General features: G+C 34.4%; 2 protein-coding genes and 1 pseudogene across 2 annotated transcripts; 2 read left to right on the top strand and 1 right to left on the bottom strand.

The window, feature by feature from the left end:
• Positions 1–13,084: 13,084 nt before the first annotated feature.
• Positions 13,085–14,195, bottom strand: LOC105804570 (germin-like protein subfamily 1 member 7). Its single transcript, XM_012637245.2, has 2 exons — positions 14,004–14,195; positions 13,085–13,870 (listed from the first exon to the last, which is right to left on the bottom strand). Exons 1-2 carry the CDS (start codon positions 14,125–14,127, stop codon positions 13,317–13,319), a joined length of 678 nt encoding a protein of 225 aa, XP_012492699.1. The 5' UTR covers positions 14,128–14,195; the 3' UTR covers positions 13,085–13,316.
• A 1,076-nt stretch (positions 14,196–15,271) lies between these two features.
• On the top strand, positions 15,272–16,055 carry LOC105801215 (germin-like protein subfamily 1 member 14). The gene is given in 5 exon segments (XM_012632546.2): positions 15,272–15,320; positions 15,323–15,394; positions 15,504–15,869; positions 15,872–16,018; positions 16,021–16,055. Coding segments are annotated over 5 exon segments (669 nt in total).
• A 3,168-nt stretch (positions 16,056–19,223) lies between these two features.
• Positions 19,224–20,092, top strand: LOC105804558 (germin-like protein subfamily 1 member 14; annotated as a pseudogene).
• The last annotated feature ends 1,936 nt before the right edge of the window (positions 20,093–22,028 follow it).

Genomic DNA, 22,028 nt, shown 5'->3' on the forward strand with positions numbered 1-22,028 from the left:
GGACCCTAGCTCAAAACGACGTCGTATTGTATTATTACTTAAACAAAAATTTCTTAACAAAAAAAACATTTGCAGTCTATGTTTCAAAAAAAAAAAAGGTTGCTGCTTCTTTTTTCTCAGCTAGGGTTTCGACCCTAGCCTCCATGTTGCCACCGTATCCGCCGCTCCTCCGCCATGTCTCCGCCAAGGACAGCGATCTGAGCCGACGAGGAGACCACGGACCTTCGATATGTTCTCACTTTTCCTTTTCTATTATTCTTTACAAAAAAGCAGAGAAAAAATTTAAAAGAAATAAAAAAAAGAAAAAAAAGGAAATATCAATCACCTTTTCTGGAACTTTAATTTCGTTTTTGTAATCTTTATTTTTCTATTGATTATGTGCGTTCAAAAAAATATACATGAACTGGGGCTTATTTATAGCCCGAAAATAGAACATTTTTCGTTGTTTTCCTATATTTTCTGTTATTTGCTTCTTGCTCGTTTGTTTTGCAGGTGTATAGGCCATTGCCCAGCTGGCGTACAGAGGTGCACGTGGGGGAGGTGCGGCACACCTTGCTAAGTTAGGGTTTGCTGATTTTTTGGTTATTGGGCTGGGGACTAATTTAGGCTTAGGATTGGGTTTGATTTTTGGGTTGTGTAAATGAACTTTTAATTATTGGACTTTTATTTTTTGGGGGGTTTTATTTTTGGTTATTTTGGTTTTGGGCCCAAGACAAATTTGGCCCATTATAGCTGCCCCTCTTTGCTCATTGTTATGTAACGGAAATGGAGCAAAGAAAGAAGGGCCAATTTTTTCTGGTCTAGCCAAATCTTGACTTTCTTCGGTGTTTCTCTTCTAAGTAGCTTCATTCCCAATCCACCGCATCTTCAAGGGTATAGGAAATGTCTGCTCCACTGCAACTTCAAGGAGATAAGATTTGATATGATCTACCTAACTGCAACTCCAAAAGATAAGATCTGCAATTTATAGCTTCAATCTGTTTCAATGCAATCTTCAGGGAGACAAGATTTGCTATATTCAGTCTGCTCCACTGCAACTTTAGGGAGATAAGACTTGCTATGGTAGATTTAATCTGACCTACTGTAACTTCAGAGGTATATGATTCATCGTTTTAATCTGCTCCAGTGCAACTTCAGGGAGATAGGATTAGGAGCTTTAACCTGCTCCACTGTAACTTCAGAGAGATAAGGTTAGATATTTTTAATCTGCTCCACTGCAACTTTAGGGAGATAAGACTTGTAGCTTCAATCTGCCCTATTGCAAATTTAGGGGGATAAGATTTGTATCTTCAGTTTACTCCACTACAACTTCAGGGAGATAAGACTTGTAACTTCAACCTGCTCCACTACAACTTCAGGGAGATAATGTTTGATATGATACGCTCTAATAAAACTTCAAAGATATAAGATCTGTAATTTATAGCTTCAATTTGTTCCACTGCAACTTCAGGGACATAAGATTTGCTATCTTCAGTCTACTCCACTGCAAATTCAGGGAGATAAGACTTGTAACTTCAATCTACCCTAGTGAAACTTCAGGGGAATAAGATTGGTGACTTTAACCTGCTCCACTACAAATTTAGGGAGATAAGGTCTGTAATTTAGCCTTAATCTGTTCCACTGCAACTTCAGGGAAATGAGACTTGCTATCTTCAGTCTGCTCCACTTCATCTTCAGGGAGATCAAACTTGTAACTGCAATCTACCCCACTATAACTTCAGGGGGTAAGATTAGTGACTTAATCTGCTTCGCTGCAACTTTAGGGAGATAAGATTTGCCATAATGACTTCAATCCATTCCCACTGTAACCCAGGAGTATAAGATCTGGCTCTTTCTCAATCCTCTCCTATTGCAATTCAAGGGTACAGGATGTGAATCTCTTTGGTCTTTTACACCATTCCCAGGGTGTCGTGACCAGATGTTTATGCACAAATGTAGAATTTTCTTCTCCAAGAATAAACTCTTTTTATTGCTTGGTGACCATTGTTTATTTGCTCATTGAAGCTTTATCACCGACAAGATATCTTATCATTTTGTTCAATCAATATCTTGACAACATAATTCGAAGGGATAGTCTTAATTTAGACTCTTCCTTCTCATATATTTCCAACCTTTAAACCTGTTGCATTCTAAACAATAATCCTATTTCAGGTTCTTGTATCATTTAAAAACTTCTAGAATAATATGCAGAACTTCCTTTGTGAAAGTATTGTTAATCCATTAATCATTATTCCAATGCAACATGCTTGCAAAAGATCATAACACTAGATAAGAATAGAATTGATTTGGAACATAGCTCGAAATGAATAAATTATTAATGATGGTAAAAAAAATAAAAAAGCAATTAATTGGGAACATGTATCTTGAAAAGAAAAAAGTATTCCAAGAATAGCAAATTCAATATAGATAATATGAAGACTAGGTGCCCCAGATATCGCAGCTTGATCTTCTCTGTACAAACTTTCTAAAAATCGTTTTGAGCTTGACATGTGTTTAGGAGATCTAGAGTACCTTGCGATGCCCCAAATGTTGCATTCCCTTTCCTGTTGATTTAGGCATAACAAGATTACCGCACTCCATTTTGATCAAAATTTGAGCCGCACTTTTCAGGTTTTCAACTCAAATCCCCTTTGGTCTCAAGGCGCCCTTTGCGAGTTTTCACCTTAGCCTTTCCCTTTTTTTTAGGACTCAAAGTGCCCTTTGCTGGTTTTCGCCGTGGTCTATTCTCCTCCTTTAGGTGAAGTACTTCTTGACTAAATCTGAATTTACAAGACTAGGCAAGTTTTTACCATCCATCTCGATCAAAACCAATGCTCCTCCAGAAAAAGCCTTTTTACCACATAAGGTCCTTCCCAATTTGGCATCCACTTCCCTCTAAAATCCTTTTGTAGAGGAAAAATCTTTCTCAATACCAGGTCCCCCTCGTGGAATTCTCTAGGATGAACATTTTTATTGTAAGCTCGCATCATTCATTTTTGGTACATCTGACCGTGATGAATAGCTTTTAGCCTTTTTTTCTTCAATTAGGTTCAATTGATCATATCGAGATTGGATCCATTCTGCTTCATCCAACTTTAGCTGAGCCAATACCTGGAGAGAAGAAATTTCGACTTCGATGGGTAAAACTGCCTACATCCCATAAACCAGAGAGAAAGGCGTTGTCTTGGTAGAGGTCCTGATAGATGTTCGATAAGCAAATAGGGCAAATGGTAGTTTCTCATGCGAGTCTTTGTAAGTCTCAGTCATTTTCCCCACGATCTTCTTAATATTTTTATTAGCTGACTCTACCTCACCATTCATTTTTGGGTGATACGGTGACGAGTTATGGTGTCTGATCTTGAATTGACTGCAGACCTCCGCTATTGTGCTGTTGTTCAAATTTAGCGCATTGTCAGATATGATTCTTTTTGGCATCCCATATCGAAATATGATCACTTTTTTCAAGAATTTACCGACTGCTGACTTCTTGACGTTAGCTTATGAAGCAGCTTCCACCCACTTAGTAAAGTAATCAATGACCACAAAGATGAAGCGATGCCCATTGGAAACCTTCGGTGATATTGGCCCAGTTACATCCATGGCCCACATGGAGAAAGGCCATGGAGAAGTCATAACGTGAAGAGGTGGAGAAGGTGCGTGTATTTTGTCTCCATAAATTTGACATTTATGGCACTTCTTGACATAATTGATGCAATCTCCTTCCATGGTGGACCAGTAGTACCCGAATCTCATAATCTTCTAAGATTTTCTTAGCCTCCACAATGTTCACGCATCTTAATAGTACCTGATCATTTCCCTTTTATATAAGATCTCCCCATCTAAGACATAGTCAACAGCTAGTCTTCTCAATGTCCTCTTATTATTCTCAGTTCCCTGGTCAGAGTACTCGCGATTCTTCACATATCATAGTATATCTTGATACCAAGGATGATCATAATTTTCCTCTTCTTCGATGCTGTAACAATGAGCCGGGGGTCTCATAGATACTCAACTAGATAAGCTTAATATCCTCTTGTTTGTTTACTTTGATAAGGGAAACTAGGGTAGCCAACGCATCAGCCATCTAGTTTTCATCTCGTAGGAGATAGCAAAATGTAATGTCATCAAACTCATCAATTAATTCAAGAACCAGCTTTCGATAACTAATTAAATTGGGATCTCTTGTCTCCCATTCTCCTTTGAGTTGGTATATTACAAATGCGGAATCCCTATATACCTCTAGTACTTTGATTTTACGTTCTATGGCTGCACGGATGCCTATGATGCACGCTTCATATTCTGCCATGTTGTTTGTGCAATCAAAATCCAATTTTCTAGTAAAAGGATAATGATCTCCGTTTGGGGATACTAAGACTGACCCAATTCTATTGCCCATAGCGTTTGAGGCTACGTCAAAGTTTAGCTTCCAAATGTGACCTACTTGGGAATTTTCTTCAGTGGTTGCCACATACATCAAGTCTTCATTCGGGAAATTAAAGTTTAAAGGCTCGTAATCCTCTAAGGCTCTACTAGCTAGAAAGCCTACTATTGCACTCCCTTTCACGGCCTTTTGGCTCACATAAACTATGTCAAATTCGAAAAGCAAAATCTACCATCTGGCCATCCTTCCATTTAAAGCAGTCGACTCTATCATATACTTTAAAGGGTCTAATTTTGAAATTAGCCAAGTCGTATGATACAACATGTACTGCCTCAGTCTCCAAGTTGTCCAGATCAAAGCACAACATAATTTCTCAATAGGCGAGTATCTCATTTCACAATCAGTCAATTTCTTACTAAGATGGTATATCGCCCTTTCTTTCCTTCTTGTCTCATCATGTTGGCCTAGCACATATCCCATGGAATTATCGAACACTGTTAAATACAATATCAGTGGCTTATCTGGACTAGGTTCTGACAGTACCGGAGTATTGGACAAGTACTGTTTTACATTGTCAAAAGGTTCCTAACATTCTTTGTCCCATATGCCTAGATTATGTTTCTTCAAAAGATGGAATATGGGGTCACATTTCTCGGTTAGTTACGAAATAAACCGAGAAATGTAATTCTGTCTTCTTAGGAAACATTGAACTTCCTTCTGAGTGCGTGGTGAAGGTAATTCTCGTATCACCTTGACTTTATCTGGGTCAATCTCGATTCATTTTTCACTGATTATGAAGCCTAACAGCTTTCCTGACCTAGCTCCGAAAGTGCATTTTGTTGGATTGAGCTTGAGCTGGAACTTCCTCAATCTTAAGAACAATTTTCTCAGGACTTGCACATGTTCCTTTTCTGTTCTAGATTTTGCAATCATATCGTCGACATAAACCTTGATTTCCTTGTGCATCATGTCATGGAACAAGGTTACCATGACTCTTTGATACTTTGCTGCCGCATTCTTTCATCCAAATGGCATCACTTTATAGCAAAATGTTCCCCACAGGGTTACGAATATGGTCTTTTCCATGTCTTCGGGATGCATCTTTATTTGATTGTATCTAAAGAAACCGTCCATGAAGGAGAAAAGCGAGTAACCGAGTAATCGAGGAAAATTATTTTTAGCTGAATAATATTTTTTATATGCTTCTGTGCCCCTTGTTTATTGAATAAAATGTTATTAGCCCTTCAAAGAAAAAAAATTAAAGTAAAATTTTGTCAGTAATACCAGATAAACAATATGGACTTGCGGGTTGTGATCTTAAATGGTTTGCTCAATAACTTTCAACATATCATTAGATGTATGTTTTTCAAAGCACAAGATCCTAGGACACAGATAAACCGCCTTCACGCCTGGATAATTTGAACCTCCATACCATTGTCTAACCATTCCTTCATCCCTCTCGGCAATTCCTCATGTCTTGAATATGATATTATACATCTTGAATGTACAGAAAAGTGGTTATATATATAAAAAGAAATAACTTAGAGAGACAAAACAAACCAATTTTTATATTACTCAACTCATTCATTTGTTTCGCTTTATTCTAAGTTAAAATGTCTAGCCATTTGATTGTGAAAGCACTTCTTTGTTGATGATAAATAGAACGGAGATAGGCTAGTTGGAACCATAAAAAACTTCAATTCTATTTAAATATAGAAAAAAATTAATAGAAAGTATTAGTCAATGTTTAATTTAATAAATATAATTGTGATTGAATTTTGGTTTTTATTTGAAGTATTTTCGTTTTATATGAAATGAATTATTAAGGTTATAAGTATATCTGCAAATGTGGTTTGTTAAAGTGATAATTGTGATTGATTTGGAGTTGTTTTAAGTTGTTTAAATGCATCTTGAATTGGTCTGAAGTGTTGAGTTGAATCCAATATTTTGTAGGGTGTTTTAGTGAACTTTTAACTGATTTTTACCAAAATTTACCCAATGTATCGATACCAAAGGTATAGGTATCGATACTTAGGGTTTAAAACTCAAAATTTCCAAAATAGAATGTGATTTTGGTATCGTTTTTAACATATGTATCAATATTGAAGGCTAGGTATCGATACCTAGGCCTAAGGTATTGATACCTTCATCAAAATTTGAATTACTAGAATGTTATTTTGGTATTTCGTTCTTTGTTTTCTCTTCAACAAGCCATTTGGGATCATTGAAATACTTTTACAAGCCAAGGATTTCGATCATGAAAGAAGGTCAATGAAGGATCTAAATGTCCTTTTGTTACTCATGTGGGTAAGGATGCAAATTCTTTACATAAGAATGCTATGAAAAATTATCTTGATCTTTATAACTCCTTGCAAAATATTGAGAGGATTATTGAGAAACAAAATTCTGAGCGAGTTGCAAGAAATCAGCTATAGCTCAGGGTGTCAATAGGTGTTGTTAAGTGGCTTGTATTTCAAGGTTGTGCCTAAGGTATTGATACCTTCATCAAAATTTGAATTTCTAGAATGTTATTTTGGTATTTCGTTCTTTGTTTTCTCTTCAACAAGCCATTTGGGATCATTGAAATACTTTTACAAGCCAAGGATTTCGATCATGAAAGAAGGTCAATGAAGGATCTAAATGTCCTTTTGTTACTCATGTGGGTAAGGATGCAAATTCTTTACATAAGAATGCTATGAAAAATTATCTTGATCTTTATAACTCCTTGCAAAATATTGAGAGGTTTATTGAGAAACAAAATTTTAAGCGAGTTGCAAGAAATCGTCTATAGCTCAAGGTGTCAATAGGTGTTGTTAAGTGGCTTGTATTTCAATGTTGTACCTTTAGGGGACGTTTTAAAGCACAAGATTCAAGAAACCGATGTAACTTTCTTGAACTAATAAAACACTTGGCTTCTTATAATGAAGATGTGTGGGCAATTGTCTTAGAAAATGTCCCTCAAAATGCACAGTATGCCAGTCAAACTATTCTAAGGGACATTCTTTCTATTTTGGCGAGTAAAATTCAAGTATTCAATCCGGAAGATATTGGAGATTCAAACTTTTTCAGTTTAAGTCAAGCGCACATTTAACGGTCATAATTTTAGCAAATTCATATTCTAGAATTCCTATCAGCCCCACAATCATAATGAACACAAACCCACAACCTGATGTCCCTAGTTTTCCGAAAGTAGAATCATCAACATTAAACTTCAAAGCTCTCTCTGAAATGGGGTATGAGGCATTACCAGATTTTACTGAATAAATTTTTCGCAAAATCCCAAAGTTTTTTTTTGAAATCAGTATAACCCCTTTACAAGTATCTAATCTTCCCTGCAATTTTAAACCGAGACCAATCCAACACAACCAATCCATTTCAACATATTTTCAAGATAGATTTAACGTATTCATAAGATAACCGCATCACGTACCAAAACCAAAATTTGTTAGCCATACTAATGGCTAACCATACATTCATTTCACATTAACATTTACTTTACTAGCTTATACATGCCATTGATTTACAAAATAAAGTTTCTTTATACCGAGATCTTGAGGTTGATAGTGTGATACGTTTTTGACCGAATCCGACTTCCGAGCTCTTAACACTACAAAACAAGGGAAAAGGAAATAGGGTAAGCACTTTGTGCTTAGTAATCTCATGTAACAAGAATTACACTTACCTAATATTTTCAATACAATGCAATAAACAGTCATACATCCATTCAATGCATTATTCCCTTAACATGTACAAACTCGACATTCAAGTTATTTCAATAATTTTCATGTATCAATAATATATATACCATGATTGATGAGCTCATCAATACCATGATTTCCATTCCCTAGTTATTTTTCCATATTTATCCCATTGAATTTCTCGAAATTTCGATGGATTTTCAGGGGTACACTTTCGTGTACAGATCCAGGTCCGTTAATTCATATTCATGTGCGTACATTTCCATTTCAGAGAGCACACTCTTGCGAACCCCATCCTTATAGCGGGATTACCAGTCCAAGCTAAATCCCCTGTAATATAAAATCATAGAGTATTGTCGGGATTACCAGTCCAGGCTAAATCCCCTGCAATGACAATTACTCTAATGAGCTTGGATCTGAATTACCAGTCCAAGCTAAATTCAGACCATAATTTAGATTACCTGTCCGGGCTAAATCCATTTTCTACATATTCTTCGGGAGGGCTATATTAGGATAGGATCACCCGTCCGGGCTAGATCCTTTTTACCGTCAATTCCTTTTCAGAGATCCATCGAATTTTCCTTTCCATCAACCGGGATTTATTTCCTCTTTTCATCAAGAATAGCAATACTTCATCAATTATCATACAATAAACATCCAACTCATATTCACATCAATAACAAACATTTCAAGCATTTAAGAATATAATTCAAGTTACACGAACTTACCTCGATACTTGTTCGTAAACAAAAATCTACTAATCTCGAACTTTTTCTTCTCCTCAATCTAGCTTCATATTTGAATTTTCTGGATCTAAATAAATAAATTTAATCATTAATCTAATACATTTCATGTTCATATATAACATTCTCTATAATTCCATTATTATTTATAGTGCATTCAAAGCTATCTCATTGAGTCATAGTCACTAAATTATTTATATCTTGAGCTACGGAACTCAAAATTAAGATCTGCTAATTTTCCCCGAAACTAGACTCACATATCTTCTTACCATAAAATTTTCAGAATTTTTGGTTATCTCATTGAACAGAATTCAGATGATGTTCTCGTTTGTTTCTTTTGGAAATAGACTCATTAAGGATTTTAAAAATATAAATTTAATCCCCTAAGTAGTTTTCTCCAATTTTTGATGATTTTCCAAAGTCAGAACAGGGGAACCCAAATTCATTCTGACCTTGTCTCACAAAACCTATTATATCTCATGATTTACAATTCCATTGCTTACATCATTTCTTTTATAAGAAATTAGACTCAATAAGCTTTAATTTAATATTTTATTCATCCTCCAATTCGATCTATACAATTTTTGGAGATCTTTCAAAGTTAGACTACTGCTGCTGTCCAAAACTGTTTTAGTGCATGATGTTAATTACCATTTTTCCCTAAGCTTTCAATAAATGATAATTTCATCGCTGCTCAATTAACCTCTCAATTGAGCTGATTTTTTTCTCAATTAACACTTTATCCCATCACTTTAAACTACTTTATAACCTTTGGAAATCAGAATTTTAGCACTATACTTTAATTCCAAACCTTTACACAATTTGGTCCTACAAATCAATTTCTATTGAAATTACCTAATAAAATCATCTCATAAACAAATTAAAGCTTCAATTTCATGCTATTTCATCATAAACTTCCATCACATATTTATAGCAACTTTCAATTTCATTCATAAACCAAAAACTAATGAATTTAGTAATACGACCTAGTTGTAAAAGTCTTAGAAACACAGAAATTATAAGAAAATGGCAATGATTAACTCACTTGGTGCAAAAATTATGAAAAACCAGCTTGAATAAACCCTTAGGAAATTTTTCGCTTATCAGAATGCAGAAAATATGAAGAGAATTCTAGATATTCCAATTTGGTCCCATTTTTATGTTAGTAAAATTTGTTATTTTCCCATTTTACCCTTATTTCACCAATTCTCCTGATTTTTCTCAGCTTATGCCGCCCAAAATATCTCCTTTTGGGCTTATTTACAATTTATGTCTCTTCTCATTTAACAATTGAGCTATTTAATCCTTCTAGTAACTTTTACACAATTTTCAATTTAGTCCTTTTCACTTAATTGACTACCCAAACATTAAAATTCTCTAACAAAATTTTAATACCATATTACTAACATTTCATAAATATTTATAAAAATATTTTTGACTCAGTTTTACGAGATCGAGGTCTCGATACCTTGTTTTTACCCAATTACTTTAATAATTTCTTTTTCTAACTAACCACTAAATTGGTAAAATTTTCCTATCGATATTTTCCTACGATTTTCCTATCATATCAATATTCATGGTAAAATATTAAAATAAATTTCTCTTTAAATTGGATTTGTGGTTACGAAACCACTATTCCGATAACCTTGAATTTAGGCCATTACAATATAGGGATCGCACCAAACATCAAATTTGTTTTTAGCCACAAAACAGTCTTGGACACATAAGCTTGAGTCATCCTAAAAAGTCCACTCATTAATGACACCCCCTCTTTAACTGCCTTTAGCCAGTAGTAAGCCATCGTTTTAGTTGGAAATGTTGAAACCAGAGAATCTGATTTACTTGGAAACTTATTTTTGTGAAATCAGCCTTTGATTTTTTCCTTGGTTTTATGTGAAATAGTACATTAGTTTCTTAATTTTGTTTCCCACTTCAGCATCTAAATAGTTCCAATTAGAATAAAATAGTTGTTCATTTTTCAAATTCTTCAAGGTATCAATTCCAAAACATATATCATTAATCCAATTTTTTTCCAATGACTAGATATGGCATGACCAAAGGAAAAAAAACAATGGAGTTATCGGTCGATATCTCACCCAAACCTGAAACGATGTCCTAAGGGAATCATGATGGATTTGAAAGTTTTCATACTCCTATCATAGGTTACAAGCTCAATGGAAACAGTTATATTCCACAGTCCCAATCAATTAAAATGTTCATTTGTGGTCGAGGAAAAATATTTTTAGCTGAATAATATTTCTTGACATGCTTTTGTGCCCCTTGTTTATTGAATAAAATGTTATTAGTCCTTCAAAGAAAAAAAATAAAGTAAAATTTTTTCAGTAATACCAGATAAGCAATCTGGACTTGCGGGTTGTGATCTAAAATGGTTTGCTCAATAACTTTCAACATATCATTCACTAGACGTATGTTTTTCAAAGCACAAGATCCTAGGACACAGATAAACCACCTTCACGCCTGGATAATTTAAACCTCCATCTTGTCTAACCTTCATCCATCTCGGCAATTCCTCATGTATTGAATATGATATTATACATCTTGAATGTGCAGGAAAGTGGTTATATATATATAAGAAATAACTTATAGAGACATAACAAACCAATATTTATATTATTCAACTCATTCATGTGTTTTTCTTTATTCTAAGATGAAATGTCTAACCATTTTATTGTGAAAGCTCTTCTTTGTTGATGATAAATAGAATGGAGATAGGCTAGTTGGAACCATAAAAACTTCAATTCTATTTAAATATTGAAAAAATTAATAGAAAGTATTAGTCAATGTTTAATTTAATAAATATAATTAATTAAGCAATTTCAATTTAATAGGAATTTTGATTTTAATGGTAATAAAAACAGTATAAATTTTTATTTTAATAAAAATTAAAAATTTAAATTTTATCATAAACTAACTTTTTTAAGTCATAAGAAACCAACTCATTCTATCAATTTAAATACGAAATAATGAATAAACTAGTCCATATTTAATTAAATAAAATAATCAATTAATGAATTTTATTTTAATAAGGATATTAATGTTAATAATAATATATTTTATTTTAATTAAAACAGAGTGAACAACTATTTTTTTAATTTAAGAATAAAGATTTCATTCACTCTCTCTAATACGTACATTTATGCATAATTTGAGGGAGAGGAAAAAGTCGAGAAATTGCAAAGGGTTTATATAATTTTGAACGGTGTATAAATGATTATTGAATTTTGTTTGTAAATGTAGTTGTAGTTGAGAAATTAATGAAATAATATTATGTTAGATCCCAATAGGAGAAAAAAAAACAACAACAAATTAATACAATAATTAATCGTAGTGATTGTTAGTACAAATCTCTGGTGAAGAAAATCTCAAACATATGAACGGAACTCGAATAGAAAAAGAAGAAATAGGACAAGGCTCCAAGGTGTGTATCAAGTCACTATCTTTAAGGTTATATTTGCCCCCACCTATCTTCGGTGTGCAAATAAGTTCAAAGCAAATTAACCTCGAGGATACAATGAAACCAATGACTATTTGCGTTTTGCACTAACGAGAATAAACACACTGAGCAATATTTAATAAGAAACTCAATTTCTACAAAGGATTTTTGCAGTTTTACTTTATAAAATAATCTAATAATATTAGAAAATGAAGGAAGGAAAGAAAGAATATTAGAATTTGTTGGTTCGGTTTTCAAATGAAATCTCATTCTTATTTATAGGAATTTTCATGTCTCTTTATAGAGGCATCTTTCAATAGGTGTCTTTCTCGAACAATAACGTCTTTAAAATAAACATATAATTATTTATTTAATACTATAACTATTCAAATAATATTATTTAAATAGTTATAATTCTTTTAGAAAATCAAATAATATAACTTTTGATTAATTACACCCATTCATTTATCGTTATTGGAACACTATAAATATTTGAAAACGCTATGTTGATTCATTCATTTCCTAAACAAAGGTCTGAAATCTAAACTTAGAACTAAAATAAATTGTAATTGCAAGACTCCATATCTTATGATGAAAATAATATTACGAGAGGTTACAATAAGTATTGAAACACTTATAGTTATTGGAACACTATAAATATTTGAAAACGTTCTAGTGATTCATTCATTTCCCAAAACAAAGGTCCGAAATCCAAACTTCAAACTAAAAATAAATTGTAATTGCAAGACGCCATATCATATGACGAAAATAATATTACTAGAGGTTACAACAAGTATTGGAATACTTATAGTTATTGGAACACTATAAATATTTGAAAATGTTCCAGTAATTCATTTATTTCCCTAAACGAAGGTCCGAAATCCAAACTTCAAATTAAAAATAAATTGTACTCCATACCGTATGACTAAAATAATATTACTGAGAGGTTACAAAGGTACATGAGAAACCTCTTTATTTTTTTTTTCTTTCAACTAAATTCAACGTGATAAACATCATCCAAACAATTAGCTACTAAGGTTCATGGGGTTTAGAAGTATCCCCTAGTTGTTGTCCCACCAGAACCGGGACTGAAGTTGTTTAACGATATTTTGATCCAGCTGGAAGGCCTTGGCAAGAACGTCAGGATTGATGGCCGGGTCAGAGCCAAACACTGCATTTGCAATGGTGATCACCCCTGGGTTTTGGCTACTGAGAGCAGCAAAGGCAACCGCATTCGTACTCCCTATGTTGAACTGGAAGTGAATCATACCTTCAGGGAAAACGAATACATCTCCGGGGTATAGGACTTTGGTGAAGAGACGGTTATCCGTGTTCGATGTGACAAAGCCGACGGAAAGTGTGCCGTCCACAACGAGTAGAATTTCAGTGGCACGAGGGTGAGTGTGAGGAGGGTTTAGGCCACCGTAAGGTGCATAGTCAATTCGAACAAGAGATATGCCAAGAGTGTTAAGTCCAGGTATTTGTTGAACATTGGCTGGAGTGACCATTGATCCTACTTGGTTTGATGTATTTCCAGGAATGTTGAGGCCAGGCAGGAAGAAGTCTTCTGCGGTTGCAAGCTTGGGGTCCTTGCAGAACTTGCCATTAACGAAAACTGCATAAATGGAAAGAAAAGAGTTTACTACTTGGACACTTGTCCAATACTTGTACTAGCTATATTTCTCCACTTTTAAGAGTCGAAACGAATATATTGCAAAGATGAAATTTCAAAGAATTAAAGAACACACCACCGTCTATAGTATCATTAATTGCTACACAGAAATCCTGAAGAGGGCTGGCATCTGAAGCTGAGACAAATTTGGAAGCCAAAGCCAAGAGGACAAATCCTACAAGGAATTGAACACCTTTCATTGTTGTAAGCAACAGTCCTGAACCTGATCAAATTGAGCTTCTAAGATTTCTTGCTTTATGAGGGGTGAGAAATCTGGTTTCAAAGCATGTCCATTTATAGATAGTAGTCACTGAACAGGTCCATTGTCATTTTATTTCTTTCACAATTCCATTTTAAAAAGGAAAATAAAAAAAGAGGTTTGCCAAGTCTGAAGTGATTACTGGTTCTTAAAGAAATCTGAAGGAATCATTCTTCAACTACTCTACACCCTCATCCTCATCGAACTGGTCGTTTTTACATACCCAATATCGTCTTAACTACGCTACTGACTTTGAATGTATATATATATATATACACAATTGATAAGCCTCTAGCAGTATTTCAAAGTTGCAGTGCTCCTATATATCCATAGAATGGTGAAAACTATATGCAGGTTACATTTAATGCAACCGGGCTTTTATGAAGATGTCCATGCACGTGTATATTCAGAGAGATATAAAACCACAAGTTTTGAATCATTCCGAGGCGCTTTTCTTGCAAATACTTCTTACTTAATCAAGCTATTTTGTTTGAATTAATTAATAGATGTTGAAGCTGGTTAATAGGCCGGCCTGGAAAAACAGTTTCTCTAATTTTTTTTTAAAAATAAAATAGAATTGAGATCACTAATTGCAAAAGGAGATGATAATGAGGGAAAAAGATCATGTCAAAGGTTTCAATAGTTAATCTCCCTCAACCCACAATGGCAGTCTCTTCCACACTTTAACCAAGCCCAGCTGCTGGCACTCTATGTTTAAACACTGCCAAATGGCAAAATGTTTCCAACTAGGATTATTGTTAACATTATTTTCATTGTATCTTGCATGAACAGGGTTGCCTGCCCGCAGCCTTAGCAACCTTGGGTATCTCCTAAGGTCAACGTTCGAATGGATCAAGTTGTATTAAGTACTACAAAAGACATAATTTAATTACAGATTTGACTACTTCCATGACAAAGATACTGATGTAAGCATTGGAAGTGGAAGAGACAAGGGTAGTAGTTGAAGAACAATTCATCAGAAATGGAAAACATAGACTAGCTCAAAGACTGTAATGTATAAATAGTCATGTTCTGCAGCAGAGTTCCTCATCGTCTCCAAAGCAATCAAAATTCCATTTATCACAATGAAAACTGCCCATTTCATCCTAGTATTTTGTCTCTTGGCTCTGGCTTCCCATTTGCCTATGCATCTGATCCCAGTCCTCTCCAAGATTTCTGCGTAGCCATCAATGACCCTGAGGATGCTGGTAAGTTTTGTTTTTATCTCTTCTTCTTAAACTTGACCTTCAAATAAAACATTCTACAATCTCTTCATGGCATGGTACATGAAAATAACATTCTTCTTCTCATCTCCAGTGTTTGTTAATGGGAAGTTCTGCAAGGACCCAAAGCTTGCTAAAGCACAAGACTTTTACTATTCAGGGCTCAACATCCCCAGAAACACATCAAATCCAGTGGGATCGACTGTTACTCCAGTTAATGTTGCTCAAATACCAGGGCTTAACACTCTTGGCATCTCATTGGTTCGAATTGATTACGCACCAAATGGTGGCCTAAACCCCCCTCATACTCACCCTCGTGCCACCGAAATCCTAGTCGTTGTGGAGGGCACACTCTACGTTGGCTTCGTGACATCCAACACCGATAATCGTCTCATTACCAAGGTCTTATACCCTGGAGATGTATTTGTTTTCCCAATTGGTCTCATTCACTTTCAATTCAATGTGGGAAAACCAATGCCGTTGCCTTCGCTGCTTTGAGTAGCCAGAATCCTGGGGTTATTACTGTAGCCAATGCAGTGTTTGGATCAAATCCACCCATCAATCCTGATGTTCTCGTCAAGGCTTTCCAATTGGACAAGAATGTGGTGAAAATCTTCAGTCAAAATTCTGGTGGGCAAACAATTAGGGCGCCCAAATATAATTCAATTTGAAACTTTGCAATAATCTTTGACTTGTTTCCTTTTCTACAATAATATATATATTTTTTTGGAAAGAATAAATATAAAAAGTATTTGCTTATGTTGCTGTAAGCTTCTTTGTTAAGTAATGAAATTTATTGTTTTAGTTATTGCTATTTTTACTTATTTTTTTGGTTTGATTTAATAATTTGTTTTCATTTTTCATTTTTTTATGGTAGTACTGTAGATTCAATGCATTTTAAATATAAAAAATTAAAAATTTAATGTTATCTAAATTGGACTGGACCGATTGGTTGGAGTGGGAACCGGTTGGGTATTAGGCCGACAAGACGTAAAAAATCAGTTGACTTAAAATTGGTATGGATTGCTTGAACTGAGCTAAAAAATCGTTGGAACCGATTTCTAGTTGGTCTAACCAATTGATTTCCAGAACAACCAATTCGACTGTTTCAAAGCAAATAAATTATTGAAAAATAAAAATAAATTATAAAAAATGATTTTTTAGCCCGGTTTAACCAATCCATACTAGCTCGCAGGTCAGCTAGTTTTTTACCTCTCATCAGATCGATACCCTAGCTAGTTCTTGACCCAATCGATCCGGTCCAGTTTAAATAACATTAAATTTTAGAATTTCTTATGTTTTTAAAATAGTTTTTAAAACATCTTTTTAATCTTTTATTTTTAAATAGTTTTATTTTTTTTAATTTTCTTAATTTTTTTAAACTTATATATACTTTTTATTTTTTTATGTTTTAAAATAGTTTCCATAATGATTTGACTTGTTCTTTTCTTGTGTTTTAAGCTATATTTATTATGTACACGTATGCCACTTAAGAGGCAAAATTGTTGAGCACTTTAGCGACAACCATTCCTTAGCTGATTCAACTATAGGAACATAAGCAAGTATCAGCATTAATTGGTGCAAGAAGTTTCTATTTGGAATGCAAGGTTAGGTCAATCCTGCATGAAGTTCGACTATAGCAACATAAGCAAGTAATGTTTTCTTTTCCTTTAAATATACAATTTTTTCGTTGAAAGATAATTTTCTTAATCATAATTTTCTTAATCATCATATACTACTCCACAAGTCAAACAATGCAGTTCGACACACCTTAAAAAAGCAACATTAGATTGCATAAACCAGATTATAATAGATTACACAAACAATAAAAGAAACACTCCATCACTACTAGAAAACATGACACCCCTAAAGCATGTTGCTTTTTGCCAAAGAGTGAGCTATCTCATTAGCCACTCATAACACCATAGAGAAAGCCACTTCTCCAATCTTATTCAATGACTAGTTTTATCTTACTTTTTCAGTTTAAGTTAATGGCACATTTAACGCTCACAATTTCAGCATCTTTAAAATCTTGAATTCCTATCAGCCCCACAATCATAATGCAATACACCCCCACAACCTGAAGTCCCTAGTTTCCCGAAAGTGGAATCGTCAACATTAAACTTCTAAGCTCCTTTTACATGTGGATCCCACCGAACATTGAAATTGCTTTAACCACACAACAACATTGGACACATAAGATTGAGTCATCCTAGCAAGTCCACTCATTAATGAAAACCCTTCCTTAATCGCCTTTAGCCAATGGTAAGCCATCGTTCTAGCTAGAAATGTAAAAATCGAGAATATGAAAAAATTATTTACAAAAAAATTATGTACTTTTGAAAGGTAAGAACCGAATTGGCAAAAAAATTGTAAATGTTGAGGGCTAAAAAGTTGTTCTACCTTTGACAATGTTAACTTTAACGGCAAAAATTAAACAAAAGGACAAAAAATTTTAAATAAAAAGCACAGAAATTTAAAATATAGGGACTAAATTTTAAATTTTGAAAGAGTACAAGAACCTTTGACATATTTAAATTTAAATATTAGAAAGGAATGACAAATGGATATAAAATGCTAATGTAATTAGATAAAATTGTAAAGGATGTCCAAACATGCCTAGTCACTTTGATTCAATCCAGAATTGGAATATATCATATACCTAATCACTTGATTTTGACTGGGTAAAGTCTGTATATTCGATTTTGTACAACATTGGATAAGCCTACACCAAATTTACCACATTCTTAATATATCAAACTCTTTGCTATTGCATCATATCATATTTGTTAGTTCATGGCATTGCTGACTAGCAATAAACTTGTATTAAACAAACCGGTGTGATCACTCAAACTAATATGATTCGAAGTCTGTGAGGTAACTGAAGCCTTGAAGTTTACTTTTCTGTACTAGGAAAAATTCAAGTCATTAATTAGGCTTAAAAATATTTTATTACAAAGTTGGCAACAAATTGGATCAGTGATTAATTCAAAGCTCATTTTTGGGTAATTGCAGTGATCAACAGACTTGGAAAGTTTCGCTCTTGCATGCATGCTTCATTGAACTTGCAAGAAATTGACAATGTTGTGGATGTGATAAGCACAGATGTCAGTACAAATGAACATGCCAGAGAAGACTATGTCAACTGAGATTGTATAACATGTTGATTACAGACACAATCAGAAGCCTTTAATCAAGCTTAAGTTTTTGTCTCCATAGCATTTCCTTGATCATGCTAACTAAAAGATTGACCGAGTTCAGTTTTACATACAAAACTGTCGGCTGCTTGCAGCAACTCCAAATCTAAATTAAATTATTCCCACTATCTGAATAAAAAATTACATATATATAGATTTGTTTGCATAAGGCCAGATGGAGTTATTTTTGAGTTCACATTTGATGCAATATATATATTTGAAAGAAGTATTTTACCAGAAAACTTTCTTGTGACTAGCAAATTATAAGATAATAATGTATTTTCAGCACCTCCTTTTCCCCATCAACTTTAGTCTGAGAAGGAAAAGTCAAAGCCTGGATAAGAAAATGTTTAGAACTGCGACTGAATTAAGACCAATTCCACGACATACATTGCAATGATGTACGAGGAGAACAGAACTAGAAAGTGTAGTGGTTGAAGACTGATTCACCTCCTAATAAGAAATGACTAATTGTGAAGGCAAACGCCTAGTCTTCACGTACTTGATGAAAGGCAAATCAGGACGAGTTCTTTTGTTTCAATGCCTATATATAAACTTGTTTGCCATAAAGGATTTCCCACCCCTCTCCCAAGTAGTAGCATACATTCCGTGCTTGCACATCAATTATGATGAAACGACTTCAACTTTTCGTTGCAGCTTTTGCCATCTTGGCCTTCAGTTCCTTATTAGCCTCAGCTTCTGATCCCAGCCCCCTGCAAGATTTCTGTTGAGCCATCAATGACACCAAGAATGGTGGTACGCTATTGTTACATTATGTTTTGTTTCTCAGTACTCTCTTGTTGACTAGTATCTTTAAGTCCATAATTATGCAAGACGCTAGAGCCTTTTATCCGAAGTAACAATTTCTTCATAAGAATTCATATATTTGCATGGATTCACGATATTGACTAACCTTAGTTTATTTCATGCAGTGTTTGTAAATGGAAAGTTCTGCAAGGACCCAAAGCTTGCCAATGCAGAAGACTTCTTCTACTCAGGGCTTAATATCCCTAGAAACACCTCAAATTCGGTTGGATCAACTGTGACTCCTGTCAATGTGGCATAAATACCGGGACTTAACACTCTCAGCATATCTCTAGTTCGAATTGACTATGCTCCATATGGTGGCCTAAACCCTCCTCTCACGCACCCTCGTGCAACGGAGATCCTTGTGGTTTTGGAAGGCATACTTTATGTCGGTTTCGTTACATCCAACACAGATAACCACCTCATCACCAAAGTCCTAAACCCTTGTGATGTGTTTGTTTTCCCTGTCGGTCTCATCCACTTCCAATCCAATATCGGGAATGCCAAAGCAGTTGCATTTGCTGGTCTCAGCAGCCAAAATCCAGGAGTTATCACGATTGTAAATGCAGTATTTGGCTCTAACCCTCCCATTAATCCTGATGTTCTCACTAAGGCCTTCCAGTTGGACAAGATTATTGTTACCTATCTCCAATCCAAGTTTTGGTGGGACAACAATTAGTTCATTTAAATATATGGGAATAAAATTTCTTCAATCATAAGAAGTTGTGATTGTTTTATTTTAAATAATGTGTGTTTTTATTTATAATGTGCCTGATCTGATGATTATGGCATGGTTTCTAGCTTGTGTCATGTTTTTTCTTTGCCGTCTCAAGATTTGCTTTCAATAGTGGTTATTTCTACAATGTTTGCTTCGATAGTGGTTATTTAATTAAAAGATTTCCTAAAATATACTCAAAGTATACTAAGGCCTTAATATATAGAGATAGAGAGGCAGCATAAAACTATCTCTTATCAATGTGAGATTTTAAGGAGCCAAAAATTAACAAATCTCCACCTTTGGCCCCTTTATCAATCCCATTGAATTTCCGCAATCTTCAATCTTCAATTGTGCCTCCAAATGCATTCTTAAACGCCATACATTTCAAGGTGTTTGTTGAGTATAACTCATATTTCAGTTAAATTTGAGAAATTATCTTTTAGTTAAACTCTATTTATTTGTTTTAATCAAACTCTGATTAGTCTAGATTATTTTATTATTATTTGACCTATGAATTTAGCCTATAAATAAGCTCTTTTACAACCTTAGAAAATACATCCATTAGAGATTAGAACTCATAACACATTTAGAGAATTTTGTGTTTACGTTTTGAGGGTTCTTTGTTTTCAGGTTTTCGGGGTTTGGCTTTTATTTCCATTTTTTGTATTCTTCGTTCTTTTTCCATTATAGTAAAATTATCTCTGCCCATGGTTTTTTATCCACTTTGGAGGTGTTTTTCCACGTTAAATTTGTGTGTTCAATTTCTCAATTTCTTCCACTATCTGTACTTGTTCGTTTCTTAATCGGGTCGATCCCCAACAAGTGGTATGACAGCTAGTTCAATTTTCGTTCAGAGATGGCAGCAACAAGGTTTGAAATTCAGAAGTTCAATGGTGTCACAAATTTCAATATATGTCAAGTTCAAATGATGGCAATTCTAGTTCAAACCGGCTTGAAAAAGGTTGTTACCGGGAAAAAACTGAGAATCTAAATCAAACAGAATGGGAAGAACTTGATGAAAAGGCCTTGTCTGTAATCCAGTTGTGCTTCGCGAATACGGTATTGCAGGAGGTATTGATGGAGAAAACCTCATCCGCCTTGTGGAAAAGGTTAGAAACTCTTTATGCGACTAAGTCTCTGGCTAACCGTTTAGTGTTGAAACAACGTCTATTTACGTTTCGCATGAATGAAGGTGAGCTGCTTAGAGATCACATCAGTCAATTCATCACTCTTTTAAATGATTTAAAGAATGTTGAGGTTCATATTGACTATGAAGATCATGCTATCCTATTATTGTGCTATTTACCCCCTTCATACAAGTCTTTCAGGGAGACCCTAATTTATAGCAGAGACAAACTCTCGTTCGAAGATGTGAAGGGTCATTTGTTGAGTAGAGACAAACTCGACAATGAGTTTGGTTTGGATAGCAAGGTAGATAGGCAAGCTTCCGTTTTGGTAGCATCAAAGAAACTAGACAAAATGTGTCGCTATTGTAAAAAGTTAGGTCATGTCAAAGTAGATTGTTATAAACTGCGAAATAAAATAGTTGCTGAAAGTACCAAGGAAGATCTAGCTGGTGCTAATTTGGCCAATGAAAGCAGTGACGATTTCTTGTTAGTGTCAACGAGTGATAACTCCAAGCTCACGTCTGAGTGGATCCTAGATTCGGGATGTTCTTTCTACACGTGTCTCAATAGAGAATGGTTCTCTACATATAGTTCGGTTGAAGGTGGAGTTGTGCGCATGGGAAACGATTCATCTAGTAAGGTAATTGGTATTGGTACTGTTAAAATTAGGATACACAATGGGAGGATTAGAGCACTCTCAGATGTCAAGTATGTACCTGATTTACGAAAGAATCTAATCTCCTTGAGTATTTTAAACTTGAAATGATGCA

This window comes from Gossypium raimondii, chromosome 11, assembly GCF_025698545.1.
Source record: "Gossypium raimondii isolate GPD5lz chromosome 11, ASM2569854v1, whole genome shotgun sequence".
NCBI lineage: Eukaryota > Viridiplantae > Streptophyta > Magnoliopsida > Malvales > Malvaceae > Gossypium > Gossypium raimondii.

Excerpts from the sequence above, each read along its gene's own strand:
- LOC105804570 (XM_012637245.2), bottom strand. The coding sequence starts at position 14,127 with ATGAAAGGTGTTCAATTCCTTGTAGGATTTGTCCTCTTGGCTTTGGCT. Across the intron at positions 13,871-14,003 it reads TAATGATACTATAGACGGTG|TTTTCGTTAATGGCAAGTTC; the intron begins GTGTGTTCTTTA and ends CCATTTATGCAG.